We start from the raw sequence: 17,919 nt of genomic DNA on the forward strand, positions 1-17,919 counted from the left end.
GTCATCTCCAATTATGGCCTGCTTTTTTAAATAATTTATGAACGCTTTGACCTAGGATGCTGAAATTAGAATATGTGTATCAGGAGGTCAGGGGCATCGACCGTGCCTAGTTTCAGACCCGTGCGACCTTCAGAAGTGTCAAAGGTCACCGTCTGGGGTGTGATCTGGCCTGTGAGGCCTGCTTTTTTTAAATAATTCACAAACGCTTTGAGGCAGGGGCCTGAAATATGAGTATGTTCATCGGGAGACCAGGCACATTGCCTGTGCCGAGTTTCAGACACGTGCAGCCTTCCTTTCATTTTGCCAAGTTACCCAAAATGAACAAGGGTCAAACAAACTCAAACAAGGTCAAAAGACTTTCTCTTGGAATTTCCACCTGATTTTCAGATTCATTCAGATTCAGATTCAGAATACTTTATTAATCCCCGGGGGGAAATTGGAAATGCAAAGTAGAAATAGAAATACAGCATGAATGGAAACAAGAGATAAAGATGAAGATATAAATAAAATACTAAAATAGACAATGAAATAAATAAAATATTAAAGTAGACATTAAAATGAAATAAAATAAAATATTAAAGTAGACAATAAAATAAATAAAATAGTAAAATAGACAATCTGAAATATATTTACAATATACAATGAAATGGTTGTAGCGTTATAAATGAAATAAGAATGAATAATTATATTGTGTGTTTTGTTTTAAAAATAGCCAAATGAGTCTGATCATCAGAGGGAGGAGTTGTACAGTTTAATGGCCACAGGTAAGAATGACTTCCTGTGGCGCTCAGTGGTGCATTTAGGAGCAATCAGTCTCTGGCTGAAGGTGCTCTTCTGTTCAACCAGAGCATTGTGGAGAGGGTGACAGCCATGCTGAAGTATCGCCCCCACCTTCGACAGCATCCTCCTGTCTGACACTGCTGTCAAAGGGTCCAGCTCCACCCCACAACGTCACTGGCCTTTCTTCAGCTTGTTGAGTCTGTTGGCATCGGCTACTCTCAGTTTGCTGCCCCAGCACACCACAGCAAACAGAATAGCACTGGCCACCACAGACTCATAAAACATCCTCAGCATAGTCTGGCAGATGTTAAAGGAGCGGAGCCTCCTCAGAAAATAGAGGTGGCTCTGTCCCTTCTTATAAAGGACTTCAGTGTTCTTAGTCCAGTCCAGTTTATTGTCAATGAACGCACCCAGATACTTGTAGTGTTCTACGATGTCCATGTTATGCCCCAGGATGGAAACTAGGGTCACTGTTGTCCTTGTTCTCCTCAGATCTTTTGACCAGCTCTTTTGTCTTTGTTGTGTTGAGCTGCAGGTGGTTCAGTTCACACTATGAGACAAAGTTATTCACCACAGCCCTGTATTCAGCCTCCTCACCCTTGCTGATACATTCAACTATAGCAGAGTCATCAGAAAACTTCTGAAAATGGCAAGACTCTGTCTGGTAGCTGAAGTCCGACTATGTTGCATGTCAGAGGGCCCTCTACTAGGATTTTTTGGTCCCATGGCGATACGACCGCCACAGAGCTGGTTAGTTTTGCAGAGGGTCCACAGAGTTGGGACTCGGGGAGACTGGTATAGGTCCTATATGGAGCCCACAGGCCAAATTTCGCAAGGTTTGGTCCACTTTTGTGGCAATGGCGAGCACTCAAAGGTCAGAAAAGGCGATCTTTCAAAGCCCCGCCCATCGAAAAATACGGGTCCGATCTGCACCAAACCGACGTCTATCCGCTCGTCCAGGGCCCCCGAACAACATATAAAAAATTCAGACTTCCACAACTTTTACAAAATTGTTTGCTCCAAAACGTCCACCTGGTTCAGAGGGTGTAGACAGCTATAGGTCTTACAGCTCCTGATTGAGAGATTCTGAAACAGGCAAAAACAAATTCTACAGGACTTTGGGTTCTTTTCCCTCTGGATTATTGTTTAGGGGCCCCTGGGGATCCTCTGTTCCGATTCTGGGGTCCATGGGGTCAAAGGTCGCTGCGCGGCAGCCAAAAAGACACGTTTTACAAAAAGTAGCCCAAAATGAATTTTCTTCCCCTCATTTGAATTGCAAATGGTGGGAAACTATAATGTCTTTAACAACTCATGAACGCTTTGAGCTAGGAGGCTGAAATTCAAGTAGAAGTGTCAAAGGTCACCGTGTGGGGTGTGATCTAGCCTGTGAGGCCTGCTTTTTTAATGCCTTTTTTTCAATAATTCACAAACGCTTTGAGCTAGGATGCTGAAATTAGAGTATGTGTATCAGGAAGTCAAAGGCATCGACCGTGCCGAGTTTCAGACCCGAGCCACCTTCTGAAGCCTGCTTTTTTGGAATAATTCATAAACGCTTTGAGGCAGGGGCCTGAAATTTGAGTATGTTCATCGGGAGACCGGGCACATCTGTCGGGAAGGGCTTGGAAGTGAAATTTTGTGGTGTGCACACACAGGTCGTAATGCAGTTAGCGAGACTCCCGATGACAGAAACACGTCGCCAGATATGCACGATGAAAAGATCTCCGCGACTCAAGATTGGTCGGCCAGTCGTGTAATGTGAACAAGGCTTAAGTCAAGATCATGTCGACAACAAAACATCCAGAATTTTTATTACTGCAAACAAAGTGGCAAATATTATCTTGGAGGACATCATTGCACTTGGTTGACTATTTTTCTATGATCTTAGATGTAAATATTGCATGTTTATTTCAGATAAAACACATATTTGACTTGTGAATGAGTCAACGGAATTTCTTGCAACAATGAAAAAATACTGGCGATCATGTCCGCCTGGCACAAACTACATGTTTTGGACAACTGTGAAGTGACAGAATGTCCCACCATCATGGTTCTTATATTGCCAGATTCCAGAGAGTCTCCTCTTCATATATGGCAGAATATGTCAACTTCCAACTTGCTATGGTGAGATACATGTAAAAATGTAAGAATTTAGTAACACAGATTGTTTTTTTTTTTTTATTGATATAAAAATTATATAAAATACAGGCACATAGAAGGACATGTAATGATGGCAAATCTGGATAGCCTCGACTGTCCTGAGAAAAACAAGATATAGCATGTGTGTGTAGCCTTTATAATGACTGTGATATGAGCTTAAAAGTAAAGGCAGTAAAAATACCCCAAAAAATGCCTAGGGCCCAAAGGGTTAACTCTGCTCTGAGGCTGCAGTAGTCTGGGTGCAGGGGGGGAGCGCCCCTCCTTCTGATGGCCCATCAATTAAGGCTGAGCTGAAGGCAGCAGAGGACCAAACAATATTCTGCACTTCTCAGCTCTGACACTCAGGCCTGTTCACAGCCAGGATCACATTTATCAGTACATGTATTAATACCAATGTTAAAATACTCGCTTACAAGTAAAAGTCCAGCATTAAAAAAATACTTAACTGTATACTTATTAAGTTTACAGTTACATTATTTACATTAGTTACATTACTTAAAGTATAAATATCAAAATAAACTTAAGCAATGTAGTGTGATTTTATCATTTATCATTAGATCATAATAATTGATGCATTACTTAGTTCATTGCTTTAATGTTTCAGCTGGTAAATACTTTGAATTACTTTGTACTACTAAGTACTTGAGTAAATAAAAGCATAAAATAAAGTGTAGACTTGTGTTGGGATATTGCTCAAACTGAATTCATGCATACTGCTGTGACTGTGCCTCTGTTCAACAGCTCACAGTCAAGTCAGGCCACTGGGGGTAGGGAGGGAGAAACAATCAAGCACCTGCACGTACACTTAATGCTGCATTCAGGGAATATGGGATACAGTTATACTGGTCTGATTGAACTTGTTTTATACTAAAATGGAGGACAGCTCAAATCTCTGATGTTGTAGTAATTATTTCATGACCAAGAGTTAAATATAAACCCCATTTAGGTTATTGATTTCCAGTAAGAGTATTTAACTTCATGAGTAACATTTTGAGTTTTGTAAAACTTCCATTCAACACAAACACCCACAATTCGGACTTTCCTTGTGGACCTGAATGCATCATCAGAAGCATGCTTCGACACAGAAAGGCACGGAGGCTGCAGCGACTGAGGGAGCACCACAATGACTGCCAGGAGAGATATGACATGGAAATAACAGCCAACACCCAAGCAGAACATGAGAAAAATCTACAATTAATTGAGGTAAGACATATTTCATGTTTCATCAAACTACATTAGGCCGAAAAATAGACGTCTTTGCTAGCCGTCCGATGTGCTTTCCAGCCTGAGTGAAACAGTTTAGCTAATGTTAGCTTGTACTTAATCAGACGGAGAGAAGGCTAATGTTAATTAGCAAGGGAGCAAAACACAGTGTTTGTCAGTCTCTGTTTCATTACACTGCTAAAGTTATATGATTGGTGTCAAATGTTTAAACATCTGATTAAAGGTGTATCTTACAGTATGTATAATGGTGGATGAAACCTGTGCTCTTACAGCCGCTGGACTCGCTGTATGTCGGACACCAATATTATTTGAAAGCTAGACAGTGACTGATAGTGTTAAAACCAAAAGTCCCCAGATTGGGAGATTTTGGGAGTGACTTTGCAAACACAGTGAAACAATGCATTGATCACAAAGAATATAGTGATGCTGCACATCAAATTAAACAGCAGAACCTGGGGTACAAGGCTGTATAAACCCTTTTACATGCCCCAAACACAGCACAAACAACAACTAAATAAATAACAAAAAATCAAACTCCATGCCGACCAACTCTTCATATTTCGGGCTCTAACTTGATGCCACGTTACGCAAAACACAGACAAGCATCAGAGAGATAGGGGCCAAAAAACAACAACAACAGAAATAGGTGGAAAAACGAAACAGACAGTTATATGTGTATACCCTAAACATCAGTAGTGATTTACAGAAAAAAATAAATTAAAGATATAGGATTGTACATGACAAAAATCACATGCAAACATGGTGCAATTTTGGAGAGCTCGCCTGAATTATCTGTACTAAAACCTCTCTAGTATTGTTCTGCTTCACTTTATCAGGATCAGCCTTTGCAGAGTTAATGTTCACATATTGTACTATGATGTGATAGAGGTTTAGAGCTGCAGCTGCATCATTCCAAAGGGATACTCATCCTTTAAATGCTTTTCTTTTAGGCAGACCTCAAAATGTTTCATATGTGTGTGCTTCATTTACTCTTCACATATAACACATGTACTGATATTTACACACCTTAACAAATCTCACAAGTGTCCCAGTGTGGTCAGAGATATACTCATGTCATGATGGGTATGCAACTTCCGACCAGAGGTCTATAAAATAGGCTCAGGGTTATTTTCTGAAGCACTGAATATTCTGGAACAGTGAGAGCCCCGCAGCTCTACACAACACAGCTAATTAGGTTTACACCAATTAAGTTACCAACTCCAAGTTCAAAGGCTATCGAATATATGATATTTATGAAAATTCATGTAACTACTAACTAACGTGTACAAAGTAGGTAACTCAAAGTGTGCATTTTCAAGAGAAACCATGCTGATGTCTGAATACAAATATTAGCGACCACCTGTTCTGTAAACCCTACCTTACCCATCTACTGTTTTTTTTTTTGTTTTTTTTGTTTTTTTAACGTGACATCTACAATTAATCATGCCTGACCAAAATTTAAAAATGTTTTTTTACTTGATAGGTACATTTCTATTTAGGCAATATGTAATCACAACCACCTCAAACTAGATCACATCACATTATGTTTCTCTGTTATTACAGCTTGAAATACAGTGCACCCTGTGAAATAAAAAACAAAAACAAAGTCCTCTTTAATTTGTTTTTTGCTAAAATGTCTCGACATTCTTCATAAATGAAGCAGCTAGCAGCATTACATAGGTCATAGTCAATTACATAGTTCATAGTCAATTCTAAGTTTTAATGTCCTTTCATCTGATGCAATGTTTATATAGAAATCATGAATACTGTTTAGAAACAAGGAGGAAAATAAATGATTAGGCTTTAATATTACTGAAAAGTACTTTTACCAGATTGTTTAGAGTGTCTCCAGATGGCTCCAGATATTTCCATCTAGACCACAAAGTCCACAAAGGCACAGGTACACCTGCACTCTGGTACAGTAATGCAATCTAGTACTGTTGTGCCTACAATGTTCAGTTTTGTTAACAGTGTCACTGAGGAACACCTGCTCCTAAAGGTTCAATTTATGGCAGAGCTGTTGTATTGAGTTGCAATAGACTGTACAGGTGTACCTGATAAAGTGGACATTGAGTGAATCTAATCTATAGTTGTTTGTGATTGTTTGTTGGTCTGTAACATTGCTTTTTGTTAATTTTATTTAATATTTTACTTTATAGATGATGAACAGAAAAAAGAAGGATCAAGAGGAACTGGTATGTATTCAATTTGGCTTGTTTACCATTAGACTTGCACCGATTTATTGGCAGTACTCGGAATCAGGCTGGTTTTCACGTGATCACCCATGACCTGCGATCGGCCGGTCAGTCTAAAGCATAAATCGGCCGGTCAGTCTAAAGCATGACTGACATTGCGTAATATCAGCAGCGCACACACACGCACAAGTGCAGCTCACGGCTTGAGCGATGTGAGGAAGGAGACCTCAGCGACACACTGATCTGGGTAGAACAACTATGGAGTAAATGATTATAGCCCAAGAATCAGGGTCGAGAGGACACTTTAATTTTCAGTGCAGGATGTTCACAAGTGTAGCGTGTGTGTGTGTTTCTGAAATTTACAAAAGGAAAAATAGCTTTACATCTTCTTAATTCTTACAAATCTGCATATACAATCTGTAAACATGGGTGGCTTCTCACCTTAATCATTCACGCACACACATCAAAAGAGAGAAGGAGAAAGTTGTTAATTGTCTGTGTTAAACTTAATGGAGTGGAGCTCTTCCTGCTACACGGTGCCACTTGAAACTGACGAGGCGCATGTCCGCGTGCTGAAGATGCACTGCATCTGCGTCTGCGCTTACTGACGGGAGCGTTCTCACGGGAGCAGCAACCTGTTCAAATGTGCACCAAATATAAATGTTCCATGGCAGCCTGTTCAAATGTGCACCTTTTTTCTCATTGTTAAAATTAGAATGTCCATAACACTGCATTTTGTAGATGTAAAGCCCTGTGTGAATTTTATGGGGTTTTTTTCCTGTTAAAATGTTCTAATGAAGGAAAGACAGAAAACTGCAATATCTTGTGTGCTGTAAAGTGGCTTGAAAAAAAATGAAGTCGGAATCAGCGGTCCAAACACTCTGCAAATCGGAAATCGGTATCAGCCCAAAAAATTGTAATCGGTGCAAGTCTGTTTACCATTTTGATGTGGGATATAGCAGAATAGTGTACTTGCAAATTAGTATTGGATAACAGTATTCTCTATAGTTATTGCATACATCATATCTGTGTAGTATTTATTTGCTAAAGTCAGTTTGGCCAGGGCACAACATGAGCACTTGTCCTTTGCCGGTGAACTTGTCTCCTAACTTTCATATGCTCAGGTTATTTTCAGACTACATTTGAAAATGTATGTATCTTTTATGTTAGGTCACCCAGTAGCATATACAGGCCAGCAATGGCAGAGAGAGGCAGTGAAGAGCAACAGTGTGTAAATCCACTGAAATCCACTTTTTAATTCCAAAAGTTTAAAAAATAAATTCTGAGCCGAGTGTGATTCAGTGTTTATTCCTCCAGTGAAGCTCCAGCTCTGCCACCATCACTCCTCTAAAGCTCCCCAGCACACAGCAGCTATCTGTCTGCAAACAGCAGCTCTGTCCGCACTGCTCACACAGACACTCACATCTCCCATATATTTGAACATATCGCCCAACCCTAGTTGTAACCTCTTGTTGCATGTTGTTTAGTGAGCCATGCAACATGTAAGCATCAATTTTGGTTGTGTCCCATTCTCCCTAATAGGGAAATTAGTTATTGGTTATATTATGATGCTTCAGTAAACTATTCACATGATCTTTGATCTCTATGAAGTCAGAAAGATCAGTGACATGTTTGATTTGAGTAAAGTTACATTGAGGAAATCTTTGTTGTTTATCAATTTTCACCTCCTTCGTTAATTGGTTGTGAGGCTGTTGTGAGTACAATGTTTTTCACAGATGTCACTGACTAGTAGTGTTATAGTTCTATAATAACACATTTTTTCTTGGTTAACCTAAATTCTACATGTTTATATAATCCATCATAAATCTTTACTGCAACTATTGACATCAAATACTTTTTTTCACAGACCTGTTTATTCTGAAAAAAGATATATTTGAACTAATAGACTTTGAGCAAGTGCAGTATTTCTTAAATGGATAATAGATATTAAATGATGATTTGCTGTTTCTGCAGCTTCTTCCTTGAATTTCATCCAAATTTGGTCTACAAGCCAACTTGTGATTTTGAGTGATTAGTTCTAGGTTTAGTTCCATATTCAAGATTTGAAACATTACATTTTTATCTGTTTATTTCTTTCAGTTGGACTGTGTCAAAGATGATTCTCTGTTGGAATCCAGTCATGATCTGGAAAGTGATTATGTGCCATCATCTTCAGATTCCTCAGACGTTGAAAACAATCATGACGGTTATACAAAGCTAAAATTCAAGAAAAAATGTGATAAACACAGAGAAGTTCACCTTAACTGACGCAAATGAAAAACTCAACAACACAGACGACAATGACAGAGACAGAGATGACCATGACACAGATTACAGCGCTGATGGTGAGAATGAGGAGAGATCACTAATGTCAGTGAAATGCTGCGACAAGGGAGAAAAACGGAAGTGGGACAAAAGACATTACTGTGTCTACTGCAAAAAACCACAGAGTAAAATGGCACGGCATCTAACGCGGAAACACAGCGATGAAAAAGAAGTGGCCCTAGCAACAAACCTTCCACCATCCTCAAAGAAGCGTCGCCACATGTTAGAGGGACTTCGCAGGAAGGGCAATTACTATCATAACATTGGGGTGTTGCAGAAGGGACAAGGTGAGATAGTAACCTACAGACAGCCATCAGAACATGCAGATCCAGAAGATTATTTACCGTGCAACATTTGTTTTGGGTTCTTCTTAAAAGATAAACTATGGAAACATGAGAAACACTGTCGTAAAATGATGGGTGAGCCAGAAGTTCAGTCCAAGAAAAGGCGAAGAGTTCAAACTGCTGCTTCATCTCTTGTTCCACACAGAGGACAATCTACACAAAGGTGCTCAGACATTGTTAACAGAATGGTCATTGACAAGGTGTCTCTTGAAGTCAGAAATGACCCACTCATATGTGAATTTGGTGATAGACTGCTGGAGAAACACGGGAGTGATCAGTCAAAACATGGTCATATCAGTCAAAAGATGAGGGAGTTGGGGAGATTTGTACTTGCTGCAAAGTCCATTGACCACAAAGTGAAGATGCTACAAGATGTCTTAGTGCCACCTAAGTTTCACTTAGCTGTAGAGGCAGCAAAAAAAGCATCTGGTTTCACCAAATCTAAGTACAGGTACGACACACCTTCTCTTGCTTTAAAATTAGGGCACTCACTAAAGGCAACATGTGACATTGTGATTGGGCAACATATAAAAGCTGAAGATGAAGTGGCTGCAGCCAGAGTGAGGAGCTTCTTGGGCTTGATATCTGCGGAGTGGGATCTGTTTGTGTCACGCCGTGCACGAACAAACTTAGAGGAAGACAGGTGGAACAAAAAAGAAATGATCCCACTCACAGAAGATGTGATGAAGCTTAACAAGGTTTTGAAGACCACAGAGGAGGAGGCAAAAGAGATACTCTTGACAGGACCAAACCCAAAAGCATACAAGACTCTTAGTGAGTGTCTTCTTTCACAAATCATACTTTTTAACCGAAGACGGCAAGGTGAGGCAGCAAAAATGCCTCTGTTGACCTACAAGAACAGAGCCGCAGAGGAACCAAATGAGGATATCATGCAGGGCCTCTCAAAACTGGAGAAAGGTTTGAGTCATGAGTTCACCAGGTTGGTGATCAGAGGAAGAGGGATCGCAAAGTGCCTGTGCTTTTAACCAGGGAGATGACCAAATCGCTTGATTTCCTCATTGAGCAAAGGAGTGAAGACAATGACATTTTGGACAGTAATGAGTATGTCTTTGCAAGACAGAATTCAGAATCCCATCTCCGAGGTTCAGACTGTTTGAGGAAGTATGCGGCTGCAAGTGGGGCAAGGAAGCCTGAAACACTCACATCAACCTACCTGAGGAAACATGTGGCTACAATGAGTCAGATCATGAACCTTAAAGAAAATGAGTTGGACCAACTCGCTAAATTCATGGGACATGATATTCGTGTTCATCGTGAATATTACCGGCTAACAGAGAACACACTTCAACTTGCAAAGATTAGCAAGCTGCTCATGGCAATAGAACTCGGAACTGAGGCCTACAAAGGCAAATCACTCGATGAGATTGATTTAGGCCTAGAAAGTGAGTATAAAAGTATGAGATTCCAATTATACCAAAATCACATTTGCAATTTGAGTATTAAAAATGATGTTTGTCTGTTAACCCTTTTTAACAGAATGTTGTTTGTGTTCTATCAAAACAGTTCCTCCATCTTCAGAAGTGGGAGCTGTACAGGAGTCACAAGTCAGTGGAAATGATCTGGAGATCTTCAATGAGAGGTCTTTCGAAGACTCAGATGGTATGAAGTTTGTTGGGCTGCAACTGACATTCTTTCATTATTGATTAATCTGTTGATTATTTTCTGGATTCATCAATTGCGTTCTCTCTAAATGTCACAAAATAATGAAATAACTACAGCATTTTCTTCATTTGGTATGAGCGTGTCTGTCAGTATGATGAACAGGAGTTAATGCTGAGGTGATAATCTTCTTTTCTTGCAGAAGAAGTTAACATTCTGACTCAAAAGTCTGTGACTCGAAGACCATTGGATGAGAAGAAAAGGACTGAGAAAACAGGTAAACTCTTCTCTTGTCAGCTTTGCTGTGCTGTAGTGTCCAATCATGTTAAACCAGTGGTTCTCAAACTTTTTCACTTCAAAGACCCCTAAAGTGACACAGATTAGTGGACCCCAATGATCAAATGTTTGTTTTTAGATCTTTTAGGGCCAGCTAATCATTATTTTCATTGTCAATTAATCTGTTGATTATTTTCTCAATTAACAGATTGTTTGGTCTGGTAAAAATGTCCATCAGTGTTTCTCAAAGCTCAAGATGACGTCCTCAAATGTCTTGTTTTGTCCACAACCCAAAGATATGCAGTTTCTGTCATAAAGGAACAAAGAAACCAGAAAATATTCACATTTAAGAAGCTGAAATCAGAGAATTTGTGTTATGGATGGTATTAAAAAATAAAAGATTCCCCTTTTTGCTGGGGACCCCATGGAACACCCTGAAGGACCACTGGGGGTCCCTGGACCCCAGTTTGAGAACCACTGACTTAAACTATGTAGTTTCACGCTGTAATGATGTTCTCTTGCTGTTTTTGCTCTTGGTGGATCCTCCAAAGGAAAGAGACAAAAGAGGGTTTCTGAGCCTGCTGAAGATTCAGATGGTATGAACATACAGTAACATCAGATTCATTGCAGAAGCACTGTGATACGGTGTGTTAGTGTGTCTGTGAGTATGATGAACTGGAGTTAATGCTGAGGTGATAATCTTCTTTTCTTGCAGAGGAAATAGATGTTCTGACTCAAAACACTGTGACTGGAAGACCATCGGATGAGATGAAAAAGAGTGAGAAAAGAGGTAAACTCTTTTTCTGTCAGCTTATTTTGTTTCCTCCTGCTGCTGCACTGTAGTGTCCAATCATGTTCTATATCTTAATACACTATTAATTTAATTTGAATAACTTAAAATATGTAGTTTCACACTGCAATGATGTTCCTCTCTTGCTGTTTTTGCTCTTGGTGGATCCTCCAAAGGAAAGAGACGGAAGAGAGTTTCTGAGCCTGTTGAAGATTCGGATGGTATGAAAATACAGTAACTTCGGATTCATTGCAGAAGCACTGTGATACGGCGTGTTAGTGTGTCTGTGAGTATGATGAACTGGAGTTAATGCTGAGGTGGTAATCTTCTTTCCTTGCAGAAGAAATAGATGTTCTGACTCAAAACACTGTGACTGGAAGACCATCGGATAAGATGAAAAAGAGTGAGAAAAGAGGTAAACTCTTCTTCTGTCAGCTTATTTTGTTTCCTCCTGCTGCTGCACTGTAGTGTCCAATCATGTTCTATATCTTAATACACTATTAATTTAATTTGAATAACTTAAAATATGTAGTTTCACACTGCAATGATGTTCTTCTCTTGCTGTTTTTGCTCTTGGTGGATCCTCCAAAGGAAAGAGACGGAAGAGAGTTTCTGAGCCTGTTGAAGATTCGGATGGTATGAAAATACAGTAACTTCGGATTCATTGCAGAAGCACTGTGATACGGTGTGTTAGTGTGTCTGTGAGTATGATGAACTGTAGTTAATGCTGAGGTGGTAATCTTCTTTCCTTGCAGAAGAAATAGATGTTCTGACTCAAAACACTGTGACTGGAAGACCATCGGATGAGATGAAAAAGAGTGAGAAAACAGGTAAACTCCATGCACCAATGGATATTTTGCACCAAAACCGACCAAGTGCTTCACATAAAAACAAATGGAATTAATATAAAAACAGGCACATGAGACCATAATTAATGTAAAGTAAGATGGATAAAACACACAGAACAACAATAATTATAATAAAAGTAAAGATACAAATAGAGCACACAATGCATAAAATCAAGTAAAACAACATTTAAGAGAAATGCAGCGGTGTGAAAGTGCGAAGCAAAGCACAACAAAAGTTTCAGGCCTGTATAAGGTTATGAAACAGTCTCAGTTTAATACTGATACCTCTGTATTACCCACCTAAGCAAATGAGACCATTATTGTTATTATTATTAATATTTTTTAAGATGTTTCTTAGGGCATTTTTTGCCTTTAATTGATAGGATAGTGAAGTGTGAAAGGGGGAGAGAGGGGGGGGATGACATGCAGCAAAGGGCCACAGGCTGGAGTCAAACCCGGGCCGCTGCGGCAACAGCCTTGTATATGGGGCGCCTGCTCTACCACTAATCCACCGATGCCCTTATTATTATTATTATTATTATTATTATTATTATTATTATCATTATTATTATTATTAAGACTCGTTTAGCATTTTGCAACACAAGGTTGTATGAAATCAAATTGTAGTCCATGTATGCTACTCAAATTTTTTTTATATTGGAGTGCAGTGGATGAGTTCAGGAGTCTCAGTCTGAGGAAAGAAACTGCCCTGTAGTCTGTTGATACAGCAGCAGAAACTTCTGTATCTCTTGTCAGACGGCAGCAGATACTTGTGAATCTTTTGTCAGAGAGCAGAAGGGTGAACAGGGTATGGCTGGTGTATGTTATCTTTTAGGATCCTTTGGGCTTTTTGCTGTCACCTCACTTCACTGACACTACTGATGCTCTGTAGATGGGTACCGATGATTGACATTTGATTTTGTTTCAGGTTTGCCATGATCATTAAACATTATATTCTCATTGTATCTCTATATATACATTGAATGATTTAATTCTACACAGTTTCCTTTCTCGGTTTGTGAACACTGTCCTCCATCATAGAAAATGCAGTATACATATTAGACAGTATAGTAACAGATAAAGTTGGGTGATACAACAATATAAACCATGAGAAAATAGCTATATCTTTATATGTCTGGTTGTATTAGTATACGAACAATACTGCAAAAGATTTTTGGTGGATAATGATGAAATACAGTGAATATGAAAGGTCTTTTTCAGTTTTGTTATACAGTCTGTAAATGGTTAAATTAAATACACATGATTTTTTAATAGTGAGGATGTCAGTACCTGTCTACATTTGTAATTTCTATTTCAGGTCTGAATCCACAATTTCGCAAGAAAAAAAAATGCCATCGCAGGCCTTGGAGTTCTGAAGAAAAGGCAGCAGTGTGGCGACAGCTGGGACGGTACATCACTCTGCAGAGAGTTCCTGGTAAAGAACTGTGTGTCAAGGCTATTGAAGCAGAACAGGTACTCTGTAGTCGCAACTGGAAAGATGTTAAGAACCAAGTCTACAATTCCATCACATCTCAAAAGGAAACAGTTGTAGTTCATTTTCATGTTATGCGGTTTTCCCCTACTATCCTGTTCAAAATAAGATGGAACTGATGGAGTTAACAGCAGCTGGATCTGTATGAAGTTACTGTTTAAGACTTGAAGGAAGTCCTTGATCCAGCTCTCCAGTAGTTTTTCAGAATAAGTTGGAACTGATATGGTTAACAGCAGCTGGATCTGTTTTTAGTTACTGTTTAAAACTTGAAGGAAGTGTATGATCCAGCTCTCCAGTAGTTTTTCAGAATAAGTTAACAGCCAGATCTGTATTAAGCTACTGTTTAGGTCCTTGATGCCAGCTCTCCAGTAATGTGGTGATGTTGTTGTAATGTGGACAAAAGTCTTGGCTATTTGTTAAGCTATATGCCACTAAAATAAAGTAATTCTGGCATTACCTCATTTGTTAAGTCTTTCATTAAGTCTTATGGCATTAGTAAATATTTGCATGGGTTTGAAAATACAGGAAAATATTAACCTTATTAAAAATAAATGGGGTCAAGAGGGTGGACAAGTTGGGTTCTTAATAAAGCAAATATAACTATTAAGCTTTTTGATATACTGTATATCAAAACACAATGCATGTAATGTTACTAGTATTAGTGACATGTGGAAGATTGATTTTTTAAAATGCAGTCGAAACGAATATCTTCAAATGAAATCGCATAACTGAAAAAGTCCCAAAGCTGCACTTGAGTACAGTGAGTACAGTAACTTACTTTCCACTTTTAAACATGAATGTCAATTAGAGCTGCAACAGTTAATGAAATGATTCACAACTACTGTTTTAATAATTGAATTATCATTGTAGTCATTTTTATGCAAACAAAACTGGTTCCAGCTTCTTAATTATGCTAATTTGATGCTTTTCTTGTCATATGTGATAGTTAACTGAATATCTCTTGGTATTGGACTGCTGTCAAGACAAAACAAGACACTGAAGACGTCACCTTGAGCTGTGGGAAGGCATTTTCACCATTTTCTGACACTTAATAGACAAAACAATCGATTATTCAAGAAAATAATTGGCAGATTAAACAAAAGAAAATTGAAGATTGTTGGTAGCTGCATCCTTGATGTCACCCATATTCTAAACTGTGCCATATAAAAGTGGAATCATGTGGAACAGTAGTCAGTAGTAACACCAAAAGCTCAATTTAACAACACTGTTTGTTACTGAGTTGAGTCTGCAAAATGCTAGCAATATAATGTCTATTGATTGGCTACTGAGAGAGAAACTTAAAAAAAGAAAGTGTATGTCAAATCTGCCTAGCAACAGCGGTCAGTCCTCACAAGTATAGCAGTAAAATATTTTTTTTACTTGGAGTTTTCTGAAATCTGAAGTGACATTCTAACTCTCTAGTCCCACCTAGTGATAGTTTTGTTTTTTGCACCATTCTAGCTACAGTGGAAGTGGTGGTCCTCACAAAGACTTCTGAAAACGTGGTCCTCACAAAGACATAAAGACATGTATGTGTGTGTGTGTGTGTGTGTGTGTGTGTGGCCACCACCACACAAACATAATATTTACATTTGTATTCATAACGTTGTGATAGACTTAGTGATATTATTGTAGGCTTTTAACTAACTTCTGAGTTTTACAGTAGCCTATAAAGTCGTGGCGAGACAATTAACTAGTCACTTATACCGTTACATGTAACTGCACAAAATGCATAAAATTATGTTATGTGTAAACGTACGTGTTTTTTAAGCTTTTATTTTTGTTTTAGCTCGGTCATATTTCCGGGATCGAGCGGCGATTTTCGCCGCTCGATCCCTCAACTTCCGATTGTGACTTCCAGCATGGATTGGATGTATGGCGGCGCCTTGTCGGCCATCTTGACTGCAGCAAGGTACTCTTGATGCGCGGTCTGATAACCATCTCCCGACGAACATTTAATTCTCTGCGCAGTCTTCATCCACGGGATCGTTATCAAAAGGACATACCATGTTAGTGAAAAAAGTCGCCACCTACTGAGCCTAATGGACTTGTAATACTGACTCTGATTTTTTAAATGATTTTTTTAATGACAGATGGCAGAATTAGGCTACGCCAAAACCCGCCTGCTGACTGAATGAATGAGGAAATCAAATGGAGTGTGTGGCTCTGAAAGAGGGCGGAGACAGAGAGAAACTCGAGGTTCATTGAGAAAACCTGGGGCCTGTATCACGAAGCACGATAAACCTTTCCTGGGTTACCCAGACCTATCCTGTGTTGACTAAACCTAACAATGGCAGTCAGCATAATCGGTATCACGACGCTGAATATCAACTCTGTAACTCAACCCAGGGTTGCTTTATCAAGAGCCGTGAACACGCACGCAGCGGACCAATCACAGTCATGAGAGAAGCGCAGCGTCACTGAGCGTCACTGAGCGTCCCCACAGAGCGCCGTATGTGAGGGAAAAAAGTATTTCTAGTGAGGATCACACATTAATTCTACTAAAATATGAGGAGGAGAAAAGCAACATTAGAGAAAAGGCCAACACCATGGCAGCTGCAGGAGGAGGAAACATGTGTGGCAACGCATAACGGGATGAATAATATATATTTTTTTTAGTTTAGATTAGTTTATTTGCACATAATGTTAAAAACAGACAGTATAACATTTACAAGATTAAAAAAAGAAGTGCCGGAGAGGTTAGAAGCCACTAAAAGCTTATCAAAGAAATTCCCCTGTCAAAACATCAATGAAATCACATAATAGACAAGAAAAAAAAACGGGTGAGGAAAGAAGAAATAGAGGAGGAGAGAGGGAAAAATCAAGACAAAACAAGGTAGCAAATAAAATTATGTGTAGGTTAAATTACTCATCACTGGTTCAAGTAGCTGCAGTACCTGTACCTGTACATAAGACACTGATCACACCCTTGAATCCCATGAAATCAATGCTGCGCAGATGAACTGCGTGTATTACAATTATCGTCTAACATCATTGCGTCTGATAAATTGGTCTTCTTTGTCATAACGTTATGTATGCTACAATAAAGCTTAAAGCTGACGCCACAATTAAATCATATCAACACCAAACTGATTGTCTGAATACAATCATCCTGATATTGAGCTGTGTCAGAAATTAACAGCTGCGCAAAAATATACCTAGTCTCCCTCTTTAAGAAACAAAAAGGAAAATTCCTTGAAGTGTAGACATGATAGGCTACTTTCCACATTTCCAGCAGCAAAGCTGTCAATTAGACCCATTTTCTTTAACAGGGATCATTTCCTCCAACAAAAAAAAATGTTGGCACTAATTAATGGTGCTATTAAGTGTCCACAAATTATCAGTTTCTTTCTTATGAAGGGATGGGATGAAAGTTCGACTTCTTTCCACTCCTGTTTGAACAATCTTTTCATTGTCTGTTGCTGTTGCTTTCTTTTTTTTTTAATGTTCAAAATAAACTTTCAAATCAAAATCAATCAAATTAATTAAACTTCCCGTCATGACTGGGCTGCATTTCTGTCAGCGGAGTCATTTTTTTCCCAACAGCTGATTGGCCAGTGGGTGGTGCTTTTTATAGGATCAGATTCAACCCTGAACTTACCCTGCTCCGGAGCAGGATAGCCGTTCAGAGTAAGTTACCATGGTGATCTACCCCGATAAGAACTGAACTGGCTTCGTGAGACCGAAAACCCAGGGTTAACCCTGAAGTTACCTCGCTGAGACATTAATCCTGCTTTGTGATATAGGCCCCTGGTCCCGACCAGGTTAGGTTCATAGAGTCTGTTACTACGGTAACTGACCAAGAGCTTAAGTTACCTCTCTCTCTGAAACAGGCTAGAGTTACCACTCTTTCTCTGGTTCGAGTTAC

The 17,919-nt window shown here is 39.2% G+C and overlaps 1 protein-coding gene across 1 annotated transcript; it reads left to right on the forward strand.

The window, feature by feature from the left end:
- Positions 1 to 10,012: 10,012 nt before the first annotated feature.
- Positions 10,013 to 16,189, forward strand: LOC125903907 (uncharacterized). Its single transcript, XM_049601093.1, has 11 exons — positions 10,013 to 10,428; positions 10,550 to 10,645; positions 10,848 to 10,922; positions 11,473 to 11,517; positions 11,637 to 11,711; positions 11,888 to 11,932; positions 12,052 to 12,126; positions 12,303 to 12,347; positions 12,467 to 12,541; positions 13,878 to 14,032; positions 16,145 to 16,189. Exons 1-11 carry the CDS (start codon positions 10,020 to 10,022, stop codon positions 16,187 to 16,189), a joined length of 1,140 nt encoding a protein of 379 aa, XP_049457050.1. The 5' UTR covers positions 10,013 to 10,019.
- Positions 16,190 to 17,919: the final 1,730 nt, after the last annotated feature.

The sequence above is a fragment of the Epinephelus fuscoguttatus genome, linkage group LG16, assembly GCF_011397635.1.
Source record: "Epinephelus fuscoguttatus linkage group LG16, E.fuscoguttatus.final_Chr_v1".
Lineage (NCBI taxonomy): Eukaryota > Metazoa > Chordata > Actinopteri > Perciformes > Serranidae > Epinephelus > Epinephelus fuscoguttatus.

Excerpts from the sequence above, each read along its gene's own strand:
- LOC125903907 (XM_049601093.1), top strand. The coding sequence starts at position 10,020 with ATGACCAAATCGCTTGATTTCCTCATTGAGCAAAGGAGTGAAGACAAT. Across the intron at positions 10,923-11,472 it reads GAAAAGGACTGAGAAAACAG|GAAAGAGACAAAAGAGGGTT; the intron begins GTAAACTCTTCT and ends GATCCTCCAAAG. Across the intron at positions 11,712-11,887 it reads GAAAAAGAGTGAGAAAAGAG|GAAAGAGACGGAAGAGAGTT; the intron begins GTAAACTCTTTT and ends GATCCTCCAAAG.